We start from the raw sequence: 23,989 nt of genomic DNA, 5'->3' as shown, positions 1-23,989 counted from the left end.
TGCTGTTTTACTCAGCACTGTGGGTCTCTCTCCCCCAGCACCAACCAGCAACAGTCTGTGGGTCTCTCTCACCCCCCACAAACACCAGTAAAGCAGCTGCTCCCCAGCACTGACCAGCAACAGTCTGTGGGTCTCTCTCATCCCCCACAAACACCAGTAAAGCTGCTGCTCCTCATACTTACCATACGTACCATACTTAATAAAAACAAGACATCCCCTGAAAATAAGCCATAGTGTGTCTTCTTGAGGAAAAATAAATATAAGACAGTGTCTTATTTTCGTGGAAACACGCTATATATCATAGTTTGTGGACTCTATAACTTTCCTACAGACTAAATAATATACAGTGATTTCAGCTATTTACATGAAAAAGAAATGTAGCAGAATACATTTTGGCCTACATTTTTGAAGAAAGATTATTTATTTGCAAAATCTTACAACAGAAATTAATAAAAAAAACATTTTTCAAAATTTTTGGTCTTTTTTATTTACTTAGCAAAAAATAAAAAACCCAGTGGTGATTAAATATTACAAAAAGAAAGCCCTATTTGTGGGAAAAAATGATAAAAATTTCATATGGATACAATGTTGCATGACTGTACAATTGTCATTCAAAATGCAACGGGCGCTGAAAGATGAAAATTGGCCTGGGCACAAAGGGGGTGAAAGTGCAAAGTATTAAAGTGGCTAAACAGTTTTTATTGTCATATGTAAAATAATGTATGGTACAAAGAAACAATATATGGGTGGCATATTCCAACACATAGATTATATAATGCACAGCAGCCATTATATCAATACCAGCACCCATATCAAACATGTTTCATACTATGCTGCACTCTTCAGTTATAGTAAATCAACTACATTGCTACATGTAAAGGTGAGTGCCCAAGCAGAATCCCTTCAGCAACATTACAGGTCAGCTCTGCTTCTTCAGTCCAGGGATGTCTGGATATGGTCCTCCAAGGCACAGCCAAGGAGTCAACCAATCTGAAAGCTGCAGTAGGAGCCACAGCGACTATAGTTAAAGGAGAGAGAGGGGCGCCAGACTAAGTGCAGTATGAATAAATCATTTTATTGCACACAATAGTAAGTAACTCACAGGAGGTAAGTGGTAATCAGGCATCGGTATATAGGGATGTCATCCGGAAGTGGTGCCAGAGACAGAGTGGAGGAGGTGGATGAGTTTCTGGGGGCCACGGCTGGACTGACGAAGAAGCAGTCAGCTTTGAAACACGTTACCGCCCCTTCCTGTGGCATCACATTTCCGTAGTGACGTTCCTTCCGCCCGGCGGCCATCTTGCATTCCAGGCTGGTTCTATACACGAGACACAGCTCATACAGGCTGCAGAGGTATTGATGTGACTGAGGAGACCTGGCCTTTATTACAGCTGTGGCCCCCGGAAACTCATCCAGTTCCTCCACTCTGTCTCTGGTACCACTTCCGGATGATATCCCTATATACCGATGCCTGATTACCACTTACCTCCTGTGAGTTACTTACTATTGTGTGCAATAAAATGATTTATTCATACTGCACTTAGTCTGGCGCCCCTCTCTCTCCTTTATCTTCCACTGCAGAGTCCAGCTTAACTCTATAGGGTGCTGCATCATGACTGTGCTATCCATAACAGCTGAATACTTCCCCACTTCCTATGGGAATGTATTATGCTAACCTCATCTCTCCAGCGCCAGCATATGACCTATTGCTACATGCTCAAGCAATCGTATAGCGGAGATATACTATTTATACCCATAGCTGAACTTTTTTTACGGATTACCCATGAGACTGTAATGTCCATACCCACCTCTCCAGCGCCAATATATTTCCTATTTGTTACAGCGACTATAGTGCATCTTGATAGGAGAATCATCATGATAGAAGAATAATGAGAATAATTGGGTTCCAGGACAGAAAAATACGGCACATGAACCACATCTTGACCCGACAAAGATATTTTAGCCTCCTCTTAGCATAAAACGAATGAAATATGCTCTGAAAGTGATGAACATGGAAGGTGAAGGTTTTTTTGTTATTTGCAATAGATGTTTCCAAGAATAACTGATGCCAAGATTAAGTACTGCATTTTGTTGGTCCACAGACTGCCATCAGTGACAAGAGATTCGAAGATCTGTTAGCAGAGCAAGTAAAAATCACCTGGAAAGCATTTAAGGATGTCATCAAAAATTGTCCAGGCAATTACAGAGCGCCAAACTACTTTCAGCTGGTTGATAAACTTCTTACAGCATACAAGACCATGAAGTGCAACATGTCACTAAAGATTAGTTTTCTGCATTAACACTTGAACTTTGTTCCTGAAAACTGAGGTGCAGTCAGTGGCGAACATAGGGAAAGCTTTCACTAGGATATTGCCGCAATGGAAAAATGGTATCAAGACAACGATAATCCATCAATGCTGGATGGTTATTGTTGGACACTGCAGCGAGATGCACTAGACACTGAGTAAAATGAAAATCTGCAGCACAACACCTTGAGCCCCATCATATTTCTCATGATTTCTACATGATACAACCACTCTGAAATTACATTTTTGTTCCGTTTGAAGTGGTCTGTCATAACCACCAAAAGTTTTTCAGGAAAGCAAAATTTGGAAAAAAAATGTTGTCCAGTTACAAGGCACGAATATGGTAAGAAAATAATTTTGAATGAATAAAGGCTGCACTACTTTAGTAATGTATGTAGTTCTGTCCTTATTTTACTGTATGTTTAACTACGCATATTCTTAGTGATGCCTTTTGCTTGCAGCTTTCCTTATCACCCTTTTACCCCCCCCCCCCACACACACACACACTGCACTGCATGACAATGAAAATTCCTTTATTCTTTGTGGTGCCCATTCAAATCAAGGCAGCACAGCCACAGCATTTTACTGAAAACGTGCAGGTGCTGAATCACAATGCCCTAAAGCCAACCAAAGGCCAGTTTAAACTTTAGCTACATGTTACAACGGTAGTCAAGCAAAACCTGGAGATCATTAGCCTTTTGCTCCTTGGATACAAAACATAGAGTTACACAAGCAATGATACAGACCAAGACTGAGTGTTGGTTCACATATATGTGGATTGGATGCTGTTTGAACCGCACCCAATCCTCATGACATGTAAAATAACATTGCTTCCTATGGTGCCTGTTCACATATGTCCAATGCACTGGCAGTGCGGATTTAGTAAAAAAAAAGAGTCCTGTCCGTATGTAAATGGTTGGAAACTGGCTAAAAGATCGTATTCAGAGAGTAGCGGTTAATGATTCATACTCTGAATGGTCTAGGGTTGTCAGTGGTGTACCCCAAGGTTCAGTGTTGGTACCCTTACTTTTTAATATATTTATAAACAATATAGGGTCTGGGAATAAAAATACAGTTTCAGTCTTTGCAGATGACACCAAGCTGTTCAGTGGAATAACGTCATTACAGGATGTCTCCAAATTACAAGCTGACCTCAATGCACTGTTTAATTGGGCAACTATGTGGCAAATGAGGTTTAATGTTGATAAATGTAAGGTTATGCACTTGGGGGCTAAGAATATTTATGCATAATACATACTAGGGGGAGTACAACGGGGGGGAATCAATGGTTGAGAAGGATCTGGGAGTTCTGGTAGATCACAAGCTTAATAATGGCATGCAATGCCAAGCTGCGATTTCTAAAGTGAGCAAAATTCTCTCTTGTATTAAAAGTATAAACTCCAGAGAGAGAGAGATAATTTTACCCCTGTACAAATCATTAGTAAGACCTCATCTTGAATATGCAGTTCAGTTTTGGGCACCAATTCACAAAAAGAATATTGGGGACTTGGAGAAAGTACAGAGAATGGCAACCAAACTGATAAGAGGCATTGAGGAGCTCAGGAAAGATTAGAGGAACTGAATTTACTCTCTTAAGAAGAGGAGATTAAGAGGGGATAAGATCAACATGTATAAACACATCAGTGGTTCATATAGTGAACTTTGTGTAGAGCTATTCATCCTGAGGTCATCACAGAGGACAAGGGGGCACTCTATACGTCTGGAGGAAAAGAAATGTAAAGAAACGTTTCTTCACACTGAGAGTGTGAAAATGTGGAATAGACTCCCTCAAGTGTTGGTTCTGGCCAGCTCAGTGGATTGCTTTAAAAAAGGCCTGGATTCTTTCTTAGATACACAGAATATAACTGGATACTAACATTTATAGGTAAAGTTGATCCAGGGCATATCCGACTGGGGGATCAGGAAGAAATTTATTCCCCTTCAGGAGCAAATTGGATCATGCTTTCCTGGATTTTTTTTGCCTTCCTCTGGATCAACTGTGGGTATAGGATTATAACTTTTTTTTTTTTAATGGTTGAACTGGCTGGACTTTTGTCTTTTTTCAGCCAGACCATCTGTAACTATATAACTATGTCCGATTTCTGAGCAGTGCGGTCTGGTTCAGGTGCAGATTGCAGGCTATTGACTTCTATGGGAACTGTGTCTAAACCGCACATGTCATCAGTTGTGAACAGGATAAAATTCTGACCTGAACCAGATCTAAACCTGTCCTGAACCTGATATAAACCTGACCTGAACCGCTGAACAGCTATTGTATCAATGATTTGTGAAACCTGAGCTTCAATCCACGCCACACATGTGTGAATCAGCACTGAGACTACCCTGCAGGATAGGATTTGCCTACACCTAAAGATTTGGCAGCCTTGGACTGGCAAGTATTTACCCCCCAACTTTCATGTGACTCTGTTGGAGCCCTGACCTTAGCTGACACACAAGACCTACGTTCACATGGTACAATACACACCGAGATGACCCATGGCCCCCTCCCCCATACACCTCTTTCTCTTCTCCTTATTCCTTTTTATCCTGTCATACAGCTGCCATTTGCTTCTCCCTGTATGGAGATTAGCTGGCTTTTACTCTTTACTTGTGTGTCATCGATGTGCCTTTGTTAAAAAAATTGTGCAGTGTAGCATGTTTTTTGGCACCAAAGACTTCAATGGAAACACACCAAAAACATGTGTAAAACGTACAGTTAGTTCCATATATATTTGGACACAGGCACAATTTTCATGCTTTTGGCTCTGTATGCCACCAGAATAAGTTAAAATGAAACAATCCAAATGAATTTAAAGTGCAGACATTCAGCTTTAATTCAAAGGGTTGAACATAAATATCAAGTACAAATTTTTGGAACTGCAACCATTTTTATACACAGTCCCTCCATTTTCAGGGGCTCAAATGTAATTGAACAATTGAATATAATTAGAGATGAGCGAATCGAACATGACGAAGTGGAATTCGTTCCGAAGATTTGGAAAAATTCTATTCGCGACGAATCCGAAGATTAGCAAACTTCGGATGCACGAATCGAATTTTCCCAAAAATGGCGGCGACATATGTGGCGACGGAGAAAATGGACAGAGAAGATGGGGCGGGGATCTCTGGGAAGGCGTGCAGACAAGGTGCGCTGACCCATAATGCGTTCATGACATGTGATCGCATTAGCCAATCAGCAGCCAGCCAGCACTGTGTAATGGTGGAGCTATAAATCGCGGCCATCTTAGAATTCTCCATTAGCCTCCGGTCATTCAAGAGAGACAGACCTGTGTGTATTAAGGGACAGAGTTAGGGCCACAGAGACTTTAGGGCCACAGAATCGTTACTCAGGGACACAGAATCGTTACTCAGGGACACAGAATCGTTACTTAGGGCAACAGCTATCAAAGAATTGAAAATTTAAAGTGACATACACCCTTTTTTTTTTTGGTGGCTGTCGTGCACAGTTGGTGCTGCAGTTTGCCGATTGTGTACAATAAACTGACTTTCTGCTTCACAACCACTATTGTACGTTCAAAGAGTTAGATCCATTTACACGCCGGGTGGCGGTAATATTTTTTGGGTGATTAGCGCATTCCAGTGACATAAACGTACAGTTTCCAGCCAACGGCAAGCTGCAATTGACCGATTGTGCTAAATAAACTGACTTTCTGCTTCACAACCACTATTGTACGTTCAAAGAGTTAAATCCATTTACACGCCGGCTGGCGGTAATATTTTTTGGGTGATTAGTGCATTCCAGTGACAGAAATGTACAGTTTCCAGCCAATGGCAAGCTGCAATTGACCGATTGTGCTAAATAAACTGACTTTCTGCTTCACAACCACTATTGTACGTTCAAAGAGTTAGATCCATTTACACGCCGGGTGGCGGTAATATTTTTTGGGTGATTAGTGCATTCCAGTGACATAAACGTACAGTTTCCAGCCAACGGCAAGCTGCAATTGACCGATTGTGCTGAATAAACTGACTTTCTGCTTCACAAGCACTATTGTATGTTCAAAGAGTTAAATCCATTTACACGCCGGCTGGCGGTAATATTTTTTGGGTGATTAGTGCATTCCAGTGACATAAACGTACAGTTTCCAGCCAACGGCAAGCTGCAATTGACCGATTGTGCTAAATAAACTGACTTTCTGCTTCACAACCACTATTGTACGTTCAAAGAGTTAAATCCATTTACACGCCGGCTGGCGGTAATATTTTTTGGGTGATTAGTGCATTCCAGTGACAGAAACGTACAGTTTCCAGCCAACAGCAAGCTGCAATTGACCGATTGTGTACAATAAACTGACTTTCTGCTTCACAACCACTATTGTACGTTCAAAGAGTTAAATCCATTTACACGCCGGCTGGCGGTAATATTTTTTGGGTGATTAGTGCATTCCAGTGACATAAACGTACAGTTTACAGCCAACGGCAAGCTGCAATTGACCGATTGTGTACAATAAACTGACTTTCTGCTTCACAACCACTATTGTACGTTCAAAGAGTTAAATCCATTTACACGCCGGCTGGCGGTAATATTTTTTGGGTGATTAGTGCATTCCAGTGACATAAACGTACAGTTTCCAGCCAACGGCAAGCTGCAATTGACCGATTGTGCTAAATAAACTGACTTTCTGCTTCACAACCACTATTGTACGTTCAAAGAGTTAAATCCACGGCACTCATCTGCATGTCATACTGACTGACAGTATTATTTCTCTTCCCCAGCAGACTCCAAGGGCATTTAAATTAAAGGTACAGTGTTCTGCACTAATATAAAGGCTCTCTGAAGCCTAGAAACACCCTTTTTATAAGTTAAATTCGCAGCGAATATATTCGGCTCGAAGCGAATTTATTCGGCGACTTCGGCGAATCAGCCGAACCGAATTTTTGAATAATTCGCTCATCTCTAAATATAATCATAAATAAAATGTTCGTAATGAATATTTTGTTGAGAATCCTTTACTGGCAATGACTGCCTGAAGTATGGAACCCATGGACATTACCAAAGACTGGGTTTCCTTCTTTCAAACAAGAACCCTAACCTCAAAAGCTAATGGGGCTTTAAGGGTTCCATACCGTACCAGTACAAATGAAGTGAAAACATGAAAACAGTAGATGAAACTGAAACCCTTTTATTAGGCTAAAAAACCACCCATCGGTGGAAAAAGTTTAGTCAGACATAGATACAAAAGGCATATAGCCAGACATAGACACAAACAGGCATATGATTAAAATCAACAGGGGGTGGCTATAGTAGGCGACAGCTGCTGCCAAAGACGTAAGGAACATCACGGGCATCGGCAATGGCAAACTACAGCCACTTAGAGCAAGGTAGACTCAACTGTACAGATAGTATACGAAATGGTAAATGGTTATTAGTGGAAATATATACATATATAGACAGAAAGCACCCAAGCAACTGACATAATAGGTGTTGATGAAACTGGTATTACAGTATCCACTTGAAACCATGTGAAATGCTTTGCATTATAGAAACCCACTTCTTCAGGGAAACAGAGCAAAACATGAGTATATACAATAAATCAAAGAAAAAGAAAACAAAAACAAACCAAAAATATATAATAAATAAATGGTATAGAACAAATGCAAATATATACAACAAAACAAAATATGAACAAACAAAACAACAGCAATTACCAGTCCATGATATCAGCACACTCTGAGATAGCTCCTGCTAGGTATAGATCAATGGTATCTGAGCGAACAGGAAGAAGCCTCCAACGAACACAAGGAAGGGTCATCAATCAAAACAGGGTTCAAATGTATTTGAAGACTTGTAGAAGCCAAGTCAACATTCTGGGGATCAAACAATATAATTAATTGAAAAAGAAAAAATATAACAAGGTGATAACAATCACCCCCCCCCACACACACACACACACAATCCCCAATACCAACTACACCCCTACTCCCCAAAATTGGTCAAGAAGAATTTGAATCTAAGAGGGGGACAAAGACAAGCAGGCAGGGAGAAAAAAAAGTATACTGATAATGAGATCCCCTGGGTAATAGATAAACAATCACAGGCAGAAGTATAAAAATCATAATCCATCCAGATACATACCATTCAAAACAAAAATGCAATGGCCAGGTGATATAAGTCATATATAGCCAGACATAGATTGCCTTACAAAGGTGTTGAGACAAACGTCTTGTCAAGAAAGGGGGAGGAATGAACCTCAAGCTCACTTCCCTCTGTGTAGTCCTGAATTGAAAAACAGCCTCCAAGGTTTAAATAGCGGGGTTTTTGGCGGCAAAATGGCAATTAAGGGAATAGGATGCACACATGCGGTGACGTAGGTGGCGCACGACAATGGCGTTATCACATACGACGTCATTACGTTCAACCATTTTGGCTTCAACCTCCATCTTGGCCAAGAGGTTAACTATCCTGACAAACATATTTCCCCCTCATTCCCCCCTTCCCTCTCTGTTAATTCACAGGAACATATGTGTGTTGAAAGTGTCACAGGAGACCAGAGCCCTGCAGGGGGCTATGTGCTATAAAATCCCCAAGGGAGCTGGGGCCTGGCTGTCTGAGCAACCTGTGCCATTTAATGCCTCGTAAAAAGATAATGCAGCCTTCCCAGGAGTTCAAAAGACATTGAACCAGATAACTTTTTTAAAAGATCCATTTTTCCCATATGTCTCATATCTTGGAATATGAGAGACTTACATAAAAACCAGACATATCGTCAGATTGGCTAAGAGCCGAACAGTTTTATAGGTCACTCGCCTTGTCTCGAATACATAGGAAAGCAGAAAAGTAGGTCTCGTGAACCATTCAGTGTAGAATTTCATAATTCATATCTAATCAATCCTCAGACGTGTCTGCATAATAATCTGCCTGCGGGTGGAATGTCACTTGTGCAGATGGAAAGTTATGGGTCAAAATATGAGTTACGAGAGATTTTGGCTCTAGTTGAGGTATCCGCCCAGACCTCCACGCCCTAAACGGGGTATTGGTCTTTGACTTCAGAGACACCCCCTGCTGGGGAACTACAAATTGGGCTGTCAGGCCTAAGAGAAGGAAGTTGAAGACATCTCCCTTTTTAACATCAGTACCACCTGGGGAGACCCATGCCCTTTTGCTCTGAAACTTGGATCTGCTAACCCAGGACTTTGGTAAGTACCTTAACCCTTTCACCTCTCTGATATCTCTTTGCTGTGCTGTTGGTCTCTGTATATTTATATATATATCTTAGTTACATCTTTTTCTGTAAATATTTTTATTGCACCCGTTTGACCTTTTAGTAATAAATCTTTCCCTCTGAAAGTGTTGAACTGTTTCTATAGCTCTGTATTGCAATTTACGAATTCCTGCCTCTAAAGAGAACGCTACTGTGTTTGTTTAACCCTCTGTATAACCATGTTATACAGACGATTACCTCAACCATTATAGTGTTATTGCAGATATTGCCGAGTTTCCTCTTTCTCTGTACAAAAAGGAGGTGGTGGCAGTGTGAAGGGTTAATTGCGTAATTAACCTGACCCAGTAACAATCGCTGAGGCTGCAGGTACATTGATTGTGGTTCAATTAGCTGTGGTTCAATTGTGCAGGGTGCAGCTGGGTGTGGCATTGTTATGCACGTGACAGCGCGGTTTTAGATTGGCTAGTACTTCGGTCATGAGTTTGGTGAGAAGGGCTGGGGTCTGACGCCGCGGTTGTCACATATTGGTGACAGCGATCGTGGGATCATCGCATATTGGTGGCAGCGATCCCGCGCCCATCACAGATCCTAGTTTACGGTCCTCCTTGATGAAGATCTCCACATCCAGGAACGAAATTCGTTCAGGATCACGTCATTGTGATACACTTTTTCTTGGAAGCTTTCTGTTTGTTGGATATACATCCTTAATTTTAGAACCATTTTGTTAGTATTTTTTATGTATCCTTATCTCTGGCCAATTATATGGCCATTCTTGGCCAAGTTCTTCAAAGGGTGTTTTCTTCGACCAACATTTGGTTTCTTTACTTTAGGGGTGATGCTGTAATGTTTATCAATTGCATTTACCTCCCTCTACAGTATTTTTTCCCCTTTGAACGGCTTTTTATTTTGTCTATGGTCTCTTTAAGATGGCCATGACGTTTTTGGATAGGTATGGTGGTAGATTTGGGGCAAACTATTTGTAAAATTCATTCATATAACCATCGTTTCCTGGAGATTTGTTAAGAGGGAGTGTTTTGGTGATATTTTCTATTTCTGTGATAGATATCGGAGTAGATATAGCATCAAGTTGGGATGGGGAGAGTTGGGGGAGTTTGGTTGTGTGAAGAAATTGTTGTATGGATGTAAGTGTTGGTTGAATGGTGTCAGGATCGTTTTTAAGATTATATAGTTGTTGGTAATAGGTGGCAAAGGTGTTAGCTATTTCTCATGGATTTGTGTTAAAGTATGTGTGGTTGGGTGATGAACTGAGGATATTTTGGCTTTTAGGCGTCGCTGTTTAATCATTTTGGTTAATAAGGCGTTAGCTTTGTTGCACATGGAGTAAAACTTAGTTTTTGTTTTTTGAAGGTTGAGGTCGTATTTATAAAGTAGGAGGGTTCTGAGTTTGTTTCTATCCGTGGTGAGGGAAGTAGAGTTTGAGGGGTCTGGGGATGTTTTGTTTAATTCTTCTTTTGTTTTAATTGACATGAGGAGTTCATCTATTTGTTGGTTTCTTTGTTTAGAGATACATGCGTTTAGATACGTGCATGTATGCCTTGTAGGTAGACCATAGTATAGGTATAGAAATATCAGGTGATTCATTCATTTCAAAAAAGGTTATGAGCGTTTAGTATATTTTTTTGTGGTCTGGATTCTTCAGTAAGGTTGAGTTCAATCTCCATATTCGAGGGAACGAAGAATGTTGATTGTGGTCCAGAGTGATGGAAATTGGAGCGTGGTCCGACCATGTTATGATGCCAATCTTGGAGGAGGTGATATGTTGTAAGGTCCACTTGTCTGTGATAAAGAAGTCAATTCTGGAATAGGAGCGGTGTGCCGGAGAATAATAGGTGTAGTCTTTTTCTGTACCGTGTTGGCATCGCCATATGTCGTAGAGGTCGTTGTTGTGTAGAAAACGGTTAAAAGTTTGTTTAAAGGAGCGTTTACTGGAAGAAGAGTCCAGGAGTGGGTAGTTTAAGATGTTGAAGTCTCCTCCTAGTAGTAGTCTGCCTTGTCTCTGGGTAGTAATGATTGTGATTAGTTTGTTGTAGAATTGGAATTGGTTGGTATTTGGCCCATAGATATTGACCAGGGTATATAGGATTTCGTTGATCTTGCATATTAAGATATGGTATCGGCCTTGTGGATTTGCTAATTCTGAGATATATTGGAATTGGAGGGAGTCTCTTATGGCGGTGATGACGCCGTTCTTTTTCTTGGAGTTGGTTGCCATAAATATTGATGAGAAGTGGTGTAGATTATAATTGGGAATTTTGGAGGAGGTAAAGTTGGATTCTTGGAGGAAAAGAACATCAGTTTGCAGAGAGCGAGCTTCTTTTTGCAGTAGAGATCTCTTGTAAGGAGAGTTGAGGCCTCGGACATTCAAAGATGATATGCTAATCATATTGTTGGGTATATACGGATTGCATGGAGGAGGAATAATTCGTAAGTTGTGTGAAAAGTTGGATATTTCTTTGTCTTGTATGTAAAGCTTCTATAAAGAAGAAGTAGTGATCTTGATATGTTCGCTGGTCTGAAGAAGTTATTTCTGCTTGTAGTAGAGGTGTTCGAATGAAAGGAGGTTGATGTGAGTGACTGGTGGAATGAGGTGGGTAGGGGGTTAAAAAAAAACTTGTGAAAAATACAAGTAACATATGTAGCAGATGTTGCTACTGTGTAACGGGGAACAAAAACATACATGACTCAAGAAAGGAGTCATGTTGACGAAAAACGTGAAGTTTAGAAATGATCGGTTAGGGGCCGTCTGTCAGCCTTTAGTGGTTTTGCAATGATACCCAGTGTGTCGGGTCGTAAATGATGTTAGGGATTTTTGGTTCAGGACTATTCTGCTTCCATTTGTTGTGGTCGGGTTGAAGTGGATTGGTGGGAGTCCACGGGTAGGATGTTCCATGTCTTCAGGAGTTCTATGCCTGCTTCTAGGTTTTAGACCATGTAGAGCCTTCCTTGATGCTTAATGATGAGCTTCGTGGGGAAACCCCATTGGTAGCCGATACCGTGGTTCTGCTTCTCAGCGTTCTGAGAAGTGTAGCTTTGGATAGATCCGCAAACAATTTTATATTCGCCTGAGAAGCCAGAATTGAGGTAGGGTTTCTAGCAGCCGTCATGATTTTTTCCTTCACGTGGTAGAAGTGCACACGCGCTAGGATATCTCTGGGTATTGCGGCCGGTAGGAACAATGGTTTTGGTATCCTGTGTGCACGGTCTATGGCAAGTTCCACGTCCGTTAGAGAAGGAATGAGGTGTTTCATGTATTGCTGGATGTAAGGTACTATGTCACCTGTAGTGATAGTTTCCGGTATTCCGTGGAATTTAATATTGTTGCGCCTGGAGCGGTCTTCTAGGTCTGCCAATTTTAGGTTAATTTGTTCTATGTCAGCTCTGTGGTCTGTGTGGGCATCTATAAAGTCATTGTGTGCTATGAACATTTCCCCCATTTTGTTCTCAATATGGCGAATGCGTCGGTCCTGATTTTGTACCGCGGATGAGATTTGCGATATAGTTGCTGTCAGGTCGTCATGTAGTGTTTGTCGCAGGGATAGTAGCATACTTTTCATTGAAATTTCAGTGATAGGCTGGTCAGAAGCAGGAAAATTTTCAATTAAAGATGGAGTAGAAATGGCAGTAATTGTAAGAGGAGAAGAAGATTGCAGGTCAGAATCAGATTGTATGTCCAGTCTGGGTCTGGACTTAGCAGGACTACTTGTAGAAGGAGACAGGGGCGGAGAGGACTCACCCGGGTCTCCTGAGTATAGTGGTGCCTTGAGCCTGGGATCTGTGTGCTGCGCTGTGTCTCCCTCTGCTTGTGTGAGGAGACTGTCAGCAGAAGAGCCGGCGCCATCTTGGATGCAGGGGCTGAGAGCAGGAAAGAAGATCGTCAGCTTCCCTGGCTGCCCTGGTGATCTGCGGCGTCGGGGCATGGTCCGGAGGATGGTAAGAGCCTCTGTATCCCCTTATGTCTCTGGGGAGAGGCTGCGGTGTGTCTGGGTCCGGTGTGTGTCATGGTTAGGCTGAAGGCGAGACGGAGCTCTCACTCACGAGCTGTCATCCCGGAGCCGGCCGTGCATGCGCCCCGCCATGACATTTTTGAACGTCTTGCTTTGCCCAGCGTGACGTAATGACGTTGTACGTCATGACGTTATCGCCGTGCGCCACCTACGTCACCGCATGTATGCATCCTATTTCCTTAATTGCCAAATAACCGCTATTTAAACCTTGGAGGCTGTTTTTCAATTCAGGACTACACAGGGGGAAGTGAGTTTGCAGTTCATTCCTCCCCCTTTCTTGACGTTTGTCTCAAATCTCATTAACAGTATACTTTTTTGTTCATATAAAAAACTTTTTCATTCCCCCCCCCCCGCTTGTCTTTGTCCCCCTCTTAGATTCAAATTCTTCTTGACTAATTTTGGAGAGTTGGGATTGTAGTTGGCATTGTGGATTCTAAGGGGGTGGATTGTTATCACCTTGTTATATATTTATATTTTTTCTTTTTCAATTAATTATGTTGTGTGATCCCCAGAATGTTGACTTGGTTTCTACAAGTCTTCATATACCTTTGAACCCTGTTTTGATTGATGACCCTTCCTTGTGGTCGTTGGAGGCTTCTTCCTGTTTACTCAGATATCATTGATCTATACCTAGCAGGAGCTATCTCAGAGTGTGCTGATATCATGGACTGGTAATTGCTGTTGTTTTGTTTGTTCATATTTTGTTGTGTTGTATATATTTGCATTTGTTCTATACCATTTATTTATTATATGTTTTTGGTTTGTTTTTGTTTCTTTTTCTTTGATTTATTGTAGATACTCATGTTTTACCCTCTTTCCCTGAAGAAGTGGGTTTCGTCCCACGACACACGTTGGAATCTATAATGCAAAGCATTTCTCATGTTTTCAAGTGGATACTATAATGCCAGTTTTATCAACACCTATTATGTCCTTTGGTTGGGTATTTTCTGTCATGTGAGAGAAGCCATATTCCGGACCAGCTGAGCGCACAGAACGCTGTATGGACAGAATGTGGATACACATTAAGTTGCTGCTGAACTCAGATTTGTCACTGCCAACAGGAGGCATCTGTCCTCCATATATGGGGTAAGGCACCATTAAATTTACCTGCTCCTGCCCCCTCCCCTCCACTATGTTCACACCACTGCCAGGTCACTTGTTTCCTTTTCATCTTATTTTCTGTATGAATTGGGAAGAGATGCAAGTGCAGAGGACTTTTTCTCTGTTGGGGAAGAGGGAAGGGGGGTCGGCAGGGTCCTCTTTTAGCTTCCTTTTTTAGTGTAGGTGGGCGGTCATTGTCCTCTATCCTGACGGGTATTTGGCAGATCTCCCACTCACATCTGGAGGATGCAGAGGTGTGCCAAAAAAGACCTAGAATGGGGTAGTTTGCTGTGTTGCTCTTAGGATAATGCAAATATAGCGATCCTCAAACACTGACAAATCTGTCCGAACATGGGTAAAGTGGGTGGCAGGCACCTCTGCGAAGGAGCCCTTACTGTGTAGCACTGAGAGCACTGTTTGACATGTCACACCAATGAACCGTGTATGATGCACTGATTCCACCCTCCCTTCTATGGCTCATATTCCCATCACGCTGATAAAGAACACTACTCGTCATCCCCCAAACTGATTCAAAACACTAACTGCTCCTAAACTGATAGAAAACACTAAGGCAGGATGAACATTAAGCAAATTTTCTTTCCTGCAACCACAGAGCCTTCCCTGCCAGCAGAACACAATGATCACTGCTGGTGGCTATAGCCGCTAGCAGTGATCGCATGAAAAAAATCTGAGTTGTACTGAAGTCGATCGATGGATTGACTTTGATACAACCAGCCTGCCCATATATGGATCAAATCTCAGACAGTCCCTGCTGAACTGCTGAGATTCGACCGTCTCTGACAGTCTACACTCCCCCCCACCATGGATAAAGAGCACTAACCTCCCCTCTCTCACACGTGGAGATCAAGAACAATAATCCCCCCACCGGCTACACTGATAGAGAACACTAACCCACGCACATCCCCTTCACTTCCCATCTCACATTACTAAAAATCCCCATTCAAACACTAATAGAATATAATGACCCCCCCCATACACACTAATAGAAATCACTAATGGATGAGAACACTAAACTCTGCCCCCCACCCATATCCCGAAACTGAAAGGACACCTCAACCCCCATTAACCCTATGTCTAGCCCCATGTCTCACATCAAAAAAGCCCCCTCCCAACAATAACTGCTTTTGCACAAGGCCGTGCATTAGAGCATACAGCCATTTCGATTGAAATCTGCTGTAGTTGTGGTGTCTGGGTGGCACAGCTGCATTGCAATGTCGCCCATAGACCTGTACTGGCTGTACTCTCAATACTACCAGTATGGGCAGCACAGTGGCTAAATGGTTAGCATTTCCGCCAGGCAGTACTAGGGTCGTTGGTTCGAATCCCAGCCACAGCACCACCTGCCTGGAGTTTGCATGTTCTCCCTGTGCCTGCGTGGGTTTCCTCCGGGTACTCTGGTTTCCTCCCACACTCCAAAGACATGCTGGTAGGTTAATTGGATCCTGTCTAAATTGGCCCTTGTATATGAATGTGAGTTAGGGACCTTAGATTGTATGCCCCTTGAGGGTTAGGGACTGATGTGAATGTACAATATATATGTAAAGTGCTGCGTAAATTGACGGCACTATATAAGTATGAAATAAATAAGTAAATATATATATGCCAATATATATAGGTCAATATATATGTATATATTTCCACTGATAACCATTTACCAGTTCATATACTATCTGTGCAGTTGAGTCTACCTTGCTCTACGTTAGTGGCTGTAGTTCGCCATTGCCCATGACGTTCCTTACATCTTGGTTAGCAACTGTCACCTACTATAGCCACCCCTTGTTGATTTTAAGCATAGGCCTTTTTGTGTCTATGTCTGAGCATATATGCCTTTTGTATCTATGTCTGACTAAACTTTTTCCACTGATGGGTGGTTTTTTTAACCTAATAAAAGGATTTCAGTTTTATCTACTGTTTTCATGTTTTTACTTCATTAACTGGAACCTTTAAATCCCCATTAGCTTTTGAGGTTAGGGTTCTTGTTCCAATTAATTCATTAGGGGTGTGGTACCAGTAAAACCGCTATACAAAGATTGGGAGAGTTATTTTCTCTCCACCTCCCACCTTCCCCTTATCCTGGGTTTCCTTCTTTCTGATGCTTTGCCAGGCTTTAAGTGCAGCTGTCTTCAGTTGTTCTTTGTTTGTGGGTCTTTCTGCCTTTAGTTTTGCATTCAGCAAGTGAAATGCATGGTCAATTGGGTTGAGATCAGGTGATTTACAGTGGGGCAAAAAAGTATTTAGTCAGCCACCAAATGTGCAAGTTCTCCCACTTAAAAAGATGAGAGAGGCCTGTAATTGGCATCATAGGTAGACCTCAACTACGAGAGACAAAATGAGAAAAAAAATCCAGACAATCACATTGGCTGATTTGGAAAGAATTTATTTGCAAATTATGGTGGAAAATAAGTATTTGGTCAATATCAAAAGTTCATCTCAATACTTTGTTATATATCCTTTGTTGGCAATGACAGAGGTCAAATGTTTCCTGTAAATCTTCACAAGGTTGGCACACACTGTTGCTGGTATGTTGGCCCATTCCTCCATGCAGATCTCCTCTAGAGCAGTGATGTTTTGGGGCTGTCGCTGGGCAACACGGCCTTTCAACTCCCTCCAAAGGTTTTCTATGGGGTTGAGATCTGGAGACTGGCTAGGCCACTCCAGGACCTTGAAATGCTTCTTAAGAAGCCACTCCTTCGTTGCCCGGGCGGTATGCTTGGGATCATTGCCATGTTGGAAGACCCAGCCACGTTTAATCTTCAATGCCCTTGCTGATGGAAGGAGGTTTGCACTCAAAATCTCACGATACATGGCCCCATTCATTCTGTCCTGTACATGGATCAGTCGTCCTGGTCCCTTTGTGGAGAAACAGCCCCAAAGCATGATGTTGCCACCCCCGTGCTTCACAGTAGGTATTGTGTTCTTTGGATGCAACTCAGCATTCTCTCTCCTCCAAACAGGATGAGTTGTGTTTCTACCAAACAGTTCTATTTTGGTTTCATCTGACCATATGACATTCTCCCAATCCTCTTCTGGATCATCCAAATGCTCTCTAGCAAACTTCAGATGGGCCCGGACATGTACTGGCTTAAGCAGGGGGACACGTCTGGCACTGCAGGATCTGAGTCCCTGGCGGCGTAGTGTGTTACTGATGGTAGCCTTTGTTACATTGGCCCCAGCTCTCTGCAGGTAATTCACTAGGTCCCCCCGTATGGTCCTGGGATTTTTGCTCACCGTTCTTGTGATCATTTTGACCCCACAGGGTAAGATCTTGTGTGGAGCCCCAGATCGAGGGAGATTATCAGTGGTCTTGTATGTCTTCCATTTTCTAATTATTGCTCCCACAGTTGATTTGTTCACACCAAGCTGCTTGCCTATTGCAGATTCAGTCTTCCCAGCCTGGTGCAGGTCTACAATTTTGTTTCTGGTGTCCTTCGACAGCTCTTTAGTCTTCACCATAGTGGAGTTTGGAGTGTGACTGTTTGAGGTTGTGGACAGGTGTCTTTTATACTGATAACAAGTTCAAGCAGGTGCCATTGATACAGGTAATGAGTGCAGGACAGAGGAGCCTCTTAAAGAAGAAGGTACAGGTCTGTGAGAGCCAGAAATCGTGCTTGTTTGTAGGTGACCAAATACTTATTTTCCACCATAATTTGCAAATAAATTCTTTCCAAATCAGCCAATGTGATTGTTTGGTTTTTTTTTTTCTCATTTTGTCTCTCATACTTGAGGTCTACCTATGATGCCAATTACAGGCCTCTCTCATCTTTTTAAGTGGCAGAATTTGCATAATTGGTGGCTGACTAAATACTTTTTTGCCCCACTGTACATGGCCATTGCAGATTATTCCACTTCTTTTCCTTCAAAAGCTCCTGGGTTGCTTTTGCAGTGTGTTTTTCCGTGACTTAACAGTTATGTAAACCCAACATTTCCTGTTCCTAATGTGTGCCTGCTGTACCATGTACTTGTATGAAAAATCATACATATCATGTTCTCTTTGTATTGCTTCCTTTATTGGAAATCCCTGGTGTTCCTGCCAGTCCCTCTGCGTTCTATTAAAAATTGACTACACTAGGCAGGAGAGCACAGTATGGTCAGTGCTCTAGCTGTGCTGGGAACTCAGCTTGCTCTCCTCCAAAGATCAGACCTCTGTTCACAAGCCTCCTCTGCACAGCCATTCACTGGGAAGATCAGTGTTCTCATGTTTCTCCTTCCCCAGCTCTCTGTTCTCAGCTACATAAGAAGCTTAGAGGGACTGTGATCACTTATAAAACAGAAAAAAAATCTATACACAAATGCTTTGCCTTTCATTTCCATTTTAAAGAGGTTGTAAAGGCTCAATGTTTTTTTTTTTTACCTGCATGCCTTCTATGGTAAGAAAAAACCTGTGTGCAGCAGCCCCCCCACCCTCAATACTTACCTGAAATCCCTCTTGATCCAGTGATATGCACAAGAGCCTCGGTTCTCCAGGGACTTTCCCACCTCATTAGCTGAGACAGCAGCAGGAGTCATTAGCTCCCGCTGTCAATCACAGCCAGTGAGCCAATGAGGGAAAAGAGGAGGCAGGACTAAGTCACAAATGTCACACAGGGCAGTGGCTTGGGAACCCCCATAGCAAGCTGCTTGCTGTGGGGGCACTTGGCAGGAGGGAGGGGCCAGAATGGCAGTGGGGACCTGAGCAAAACCACTGCACACAGCAGGTATGTATGATTTTTTTTTTATATTTTCTTTAACCACTTGCCAAACATGCTATAGCCGAATGATGGCTACAGCGCGGTTGTCAAGTTCTGGGAGGGTGTCATATGACGTCCTCCCAGAATGCGCCCTCCTGCGCGCCCCCAGGGGCACGCACCCCGCGATCTCTGTGATTGCTGTGTCCTACAGACACAGCTGATCACGTGATGTGGTAAAAAGCCAATCACAGTAGCCTTTTGCCACGTGATCAGCTGTATCCAATGACACTGCAGCTCACCGGGTAAATGAAGTTGCTTGTTATCGGCTGCACTTTCCTCACGCTGTCACAGCGTGAGGAAAGTACTGCCGATAAATGGCAATTGTCAGAGGACGGATTGGCACTGATCATCAGGGCACTGGTGATCAGTGCCCAGCAGTGCCACCCACATGTGCCCAGCAATGCTACCCACCTGTGCCCATCAGTGCCTAGTAGTGCCACTCACCTGTGCCCAGCAGTGCCACCAGTGCCCAGAAGTGCCGCCTATCAGTGCCCATCATTGTTGCATATCTCTGCTGCCTATCAGTGCAGCCTCATCAACGCACATCAGTGAAGGACAAAAATTACCTATTTGCAAAATTTTATAACTGAAACAAAGAAAATATTTTTTTTTTCCAAATTTTTTGCTCTTTTTTTATTTATAGCGCAAAACATAAAACACCCAGCGTACATACCACCAAAAGAATTATCTATTTGCGTGAAAAAAATTATAAAAATGTCAGATGGGTACAGTGTTGCATGACTGCACAATTGTCATTCAAACTGTGACAACACTGGAAGCTGAAAATTGCCCTGGGCAGTAAGTGGGCAAAAGTGCCCGGTAGGCAAGTGGTTAAAGTAGAACTATAGGGAAAACATTTTTTTCATTTTGGATAGAGTAAGGGAGGGTTCAAACCCAGTAACTTTTTTCACCATCTGTGTCCCATTTTGGACATTTCCATTCACTTCCTGTCCCACAAGTCAAACAAGAAGTGAGAGGAAATCCCTACAAATTAAGGGAATTCCTTGGGGACCCCAGCTCACCAGAACTAGCGCCCCCATTGGAAGATTTCCATTATAATACTTTTCTGGGGACAACACAGAATTTAAGATTTTCTTTTACTTTCACAATAATGTTTACACAGGACAGAGAGCGTAAATCTCCTTGACGAGACAGCAATAAAAACTGGCCGGTGTTCTAATCTCCCTCTACTCTGTCCAAAACTAAAAGAAGAGTTTTGCCTTTAGTTCCACTTTCATATGACTTTTATCTCAATGGGTTGCTGTACATGGTGAAGGTTTATAATCACTGTCATTTCCTGCCTAAACTTCTACTATAAACTCTGCACACTGCCACTTCTTGCTTTCCTAAAACATCAAAGTAACTATCCTTAGAGCAGCAGCTTTCCCCTCCCGCAGAACGCGTTCAGTACCTATGAATGACTATCTGCATGCTTGATTCATGTTTCACCTCAAACAACGCGAGAACACATTGTCCAATATTAACCGGGCTTCTGCAAGATGGCTCCGGAGTCCATGGTTGCTGACACTCATAGAGAATAGATTTTCACTGTTATGAACTCTAGCAACCACTTTCCGAGAGCCTGTATCCTAATTGGACACTGTGTTCTCGCGTTGTTTTGACTAGCAGGTCTCGTACTACCGCTGGTAGTGTTGTGTCTTCTTACATCAGATGGTGATACGGAGATACCCCGAGGTAAGGAATAGGGGATGCTGGGCCCCGTAATGGTGTCAGCTTGGATGAGTATGAGTTGTATGTTCTTACCTTCCCTGTGTCTTTGTTTTACCACAGAATGCCAAATGAACTCCCTCCTGTGAAAGAACAATGTCAGTCTTCAGAGCCGGCCGAGTACCCGAGCAGCCCGGCACTTCCTGGACCGTCTTCTAGTTCTGCCCATACTTCCTCTGCCCGTCCCGGAGATGTGGGACCTCATAGACAACATGGCCTACTGCATATCGACCGCAAGCAGATCCAGGCCGTGGACTCAGCTGATCAGGCTTCGGAGTTGCAGGGATTGGGCTTGGCGGTGTACGATCAGGATGTCCTGGAGCGCGGAGTCCTCCAGCAAGTGGATGAGGCCATTAATGAAGCCTCTCGGGCTGCACAGATTGCTGAAGCAGAAAAAGAAAAACAAGATCTTTTGGATGAGTTACGGTAAGCAGATTAATGAAGGTCACACGTGGCTTAAAGCAGAACACCAGTGAAAGCAGAGTTCCACCCAAAAGGGGAAGTTCCGCTTTAAAGACTGGTCCCCGACTCCCTGATAAGGATTGACACCTTTTGGGGAGCGGGTACCCGAAATTGACCGGTACCTGCTCCCACTTTCACTGTGATTGCCTAGGTTAGGGGTCTCCAAACAATGGCCTGCAAGGTGTTGAGGAACTGCAGGTCCCATGAGGCCTTGGAAGACCCTGACAGGCAAGACTCACAGAGGCATGATGGGACTTGTAGTACTTCAACAGCTGGAGGGCCATAGTTTGGATACCCCTGGCCTAGGTGATCGGAAGCCGAAGTTGTCCTTCCTCACTCCCCGTAGTCTTCTGGGTTATGTGACAGGTCCTAGAAGGCTATAGGAGCATTCACAAACCGCAGCCCTACTCGCGCACAGCCTCACAGCATGGGTTAAATGCTTGTTTTGTCCAGGGGCTCAGGGTAAATCTATACTTACCCCTTCCTCCGATTCTCTGGAAAATCATGCTCCCCCATATCCAGTGGTGGACTGTTCCTGCCATCCTCACGTCTGGAGCTGGTCTGTGGGCGTGATGACTTTAGAAACAGCCCATTCACAAGACCGTTTGCGGTCAGGGGGGCAGGAGCGGTGAGAAAACCAAGCATTTACCCAATGCAGTGCGGGCACAGCCCTACTACATGGGTGAATGCCATTTTTGCCCTGAGTTCTTCTTTAAAATGTATGTATAGCCAACATGTTTCTTTTTTTTTCTTTTGGATAGTGTTAAACTGCCAGTTTATTTTTTTGCTGACTGTACTCCATTAGGAAGATTTCCTTTCTCTTCCTGTCTTTGTGATAGAACAGGAAGTAAGAGGAAATCCCTGTAAGCCTGGTTTCACACTTGATCCGACTTTGAAATAGTGCAACTTCACTTGAAGTCACACAATTTTAAAGTCACATGTCAGTGCTGAAGTTGGAGTCGCACTGATTTGAACGGTTCCATTGCCAACAATAGGGTGCGACTTGTCATACGATTTGAAACTGTCAAATTACATATCAAGTCACACTGGTGTGAACAGGGCTAAAACGAGCGGATGCCCCCTCTCAGGTAGTTGTCACTGGAATAGGTGTCCCAATTGGAGGATTTACCCTCGTCTCTTGTTTTGGTGACAACTCTACAATTGTGGATTTCCCATCACGTTTTGTCTTGTCAGTGGTCACCAGTACAGATAAAGATAATGGGGGAGATCTACTAAAACTGGAGCAATCAGAATCTGGTGCACCTTAGCATGGTAGCCAGTCACCTACCTTCAGTTTGTTCTGTTATCCATCACAGTAAGGCTACTTTCACACTGATTTGTAGCAAAAATGTGCTCAAAGACGCATATGAGTTTTTGCCGCGTTTGCTGTGTTTTGTACACAGAACATGTGACATTTTCCACGTATTTCAATGGGGCGGTGCATTTTAGGTGCGTTCTTTTTTTTTTTACTGTACCAAAAATATAGCAAGCAGGATTTTACTAACAGTACTGGACCTGCAAGAAATCAGTGTAAAGCATTCCATATATTATACAATTTTTTTTCTTCCAACAAATGCGGAAGAATAACTGATCAGTGTAAAAGCAGCCTAAATAGGCCTCTTGCAGACTGCAGCTTGAAAAATGTCAGTAGAGCGTTTTTATTAAAATGCAGCCCATTGTTTACAATGTGCCTGTACACACAGGTGCGTAAACATGTGCTGTGTATTCTTGAGAAAAAAAAAATGCTTTCCTGTTCAGTAATTTGCACCTGTGTGCGCAAATACGCATATACACGCACAAATATGCCCATATGAGCATTAATATTAATGGATTTTGCCTAGGAATATATTGTGTGCAAATATACACAAATATGCTCAAAACAAACGCCTGAAATCCCTGCAAAGGGAGAAAAAACAGCCAGGCAGTAAAGTAAAAGCAGCACACACATTATATATTGTTTGGCACACAGTTAACCCATTGATTACCCCTAGATATTAATAAATCCTTTTCAGCCAGTGTCATTAGCATAGTGTCAGTGTACAATTTTTTTTATCACTTATTAGTGTCAGTTAGTGACCCTCCTAGATAGTGTCTGTTAGTGCCAGATTGCCCACCACACTATCACTGTCCCACTATAGGTCACTGATCACCACTATTACTGTATAGTGTATATAGCTGTGTAAAGTCCAGTATATATACAGGGGTGTGAAAATTTTTGAAAAAACGTCTTGTCCAGGGACTAAATTGGTGTTCCAATCTACTTGTCCTGAGAAAAAAAATGTTTTAAATAAAATATTTAAATCTGAGGTGCTTTTAGGAATGTCTGGGGCTTTTAAAAACAAAAGCGGCTTTACAGCGATTAGAACGGTTAATATTTTCAACATTGGGCTGCTTATCTCCTCCTCACCTCTCTGCCTGTTTCTAGCACTGCACCC

The 23,989-nt window shown here is 42.7% G+C and overlaps 1 protein-coding gene across 2 annotated transcripts in view; it reads left to right on the top strand.

Moving 5' to 3' along the window:
* The first annotated feature begins 20,965 nt into the window (after window positions 1-20,965).
* ERCC6 (ERCC excision repair 6, chromatin remodeling factor) overlaps window positions 20,966-23,989 on the top strand; it is a 147,751-nt gene continuing 144,727 nt past the window's right edge. Inside the window, exons 1-2 of one of the 2 annotated variants that reach the window (XM_089680011.1) lie at window positions 20,966-21,059; window positions 21,156-21,518. In XM_089680011.1, the coding sequence (XP_089536137.1) occupies window positions 21,157-21,518 (362 nt within the window). In that variant the 5' untranslated portion in view covers window positions 20,966-21,059; window position 21,156. Of the gene's footprint in view, window positions 21,060-21,155; window positions 21,519-23,989 lie in introns of those variants that run through there. The other variant, XM_089680012.1, reaches the window with a different exon arrangement.

Source organism: Staurois parvus, unplaced genomic scaffold (genome assembly GCF_062004578.1).
Source record: "Staurois parvus isolate SC_StPar_1 unplaced genomic scaffold, SC_StPar_1.0 ptg000234l, whole genome shotgun sequence".
NCBI classification, from domain to species: domain Eukaryota; kingdom Metazoa; phylum Chordata; class Amphibia; order Anura; family Ranidae; genus Staurois; species Staurois parvus.
Note: the sequence above shows the minus strand (reverse complement) of the source record. Positions and strands in the feature narration are given on the sequence as shown.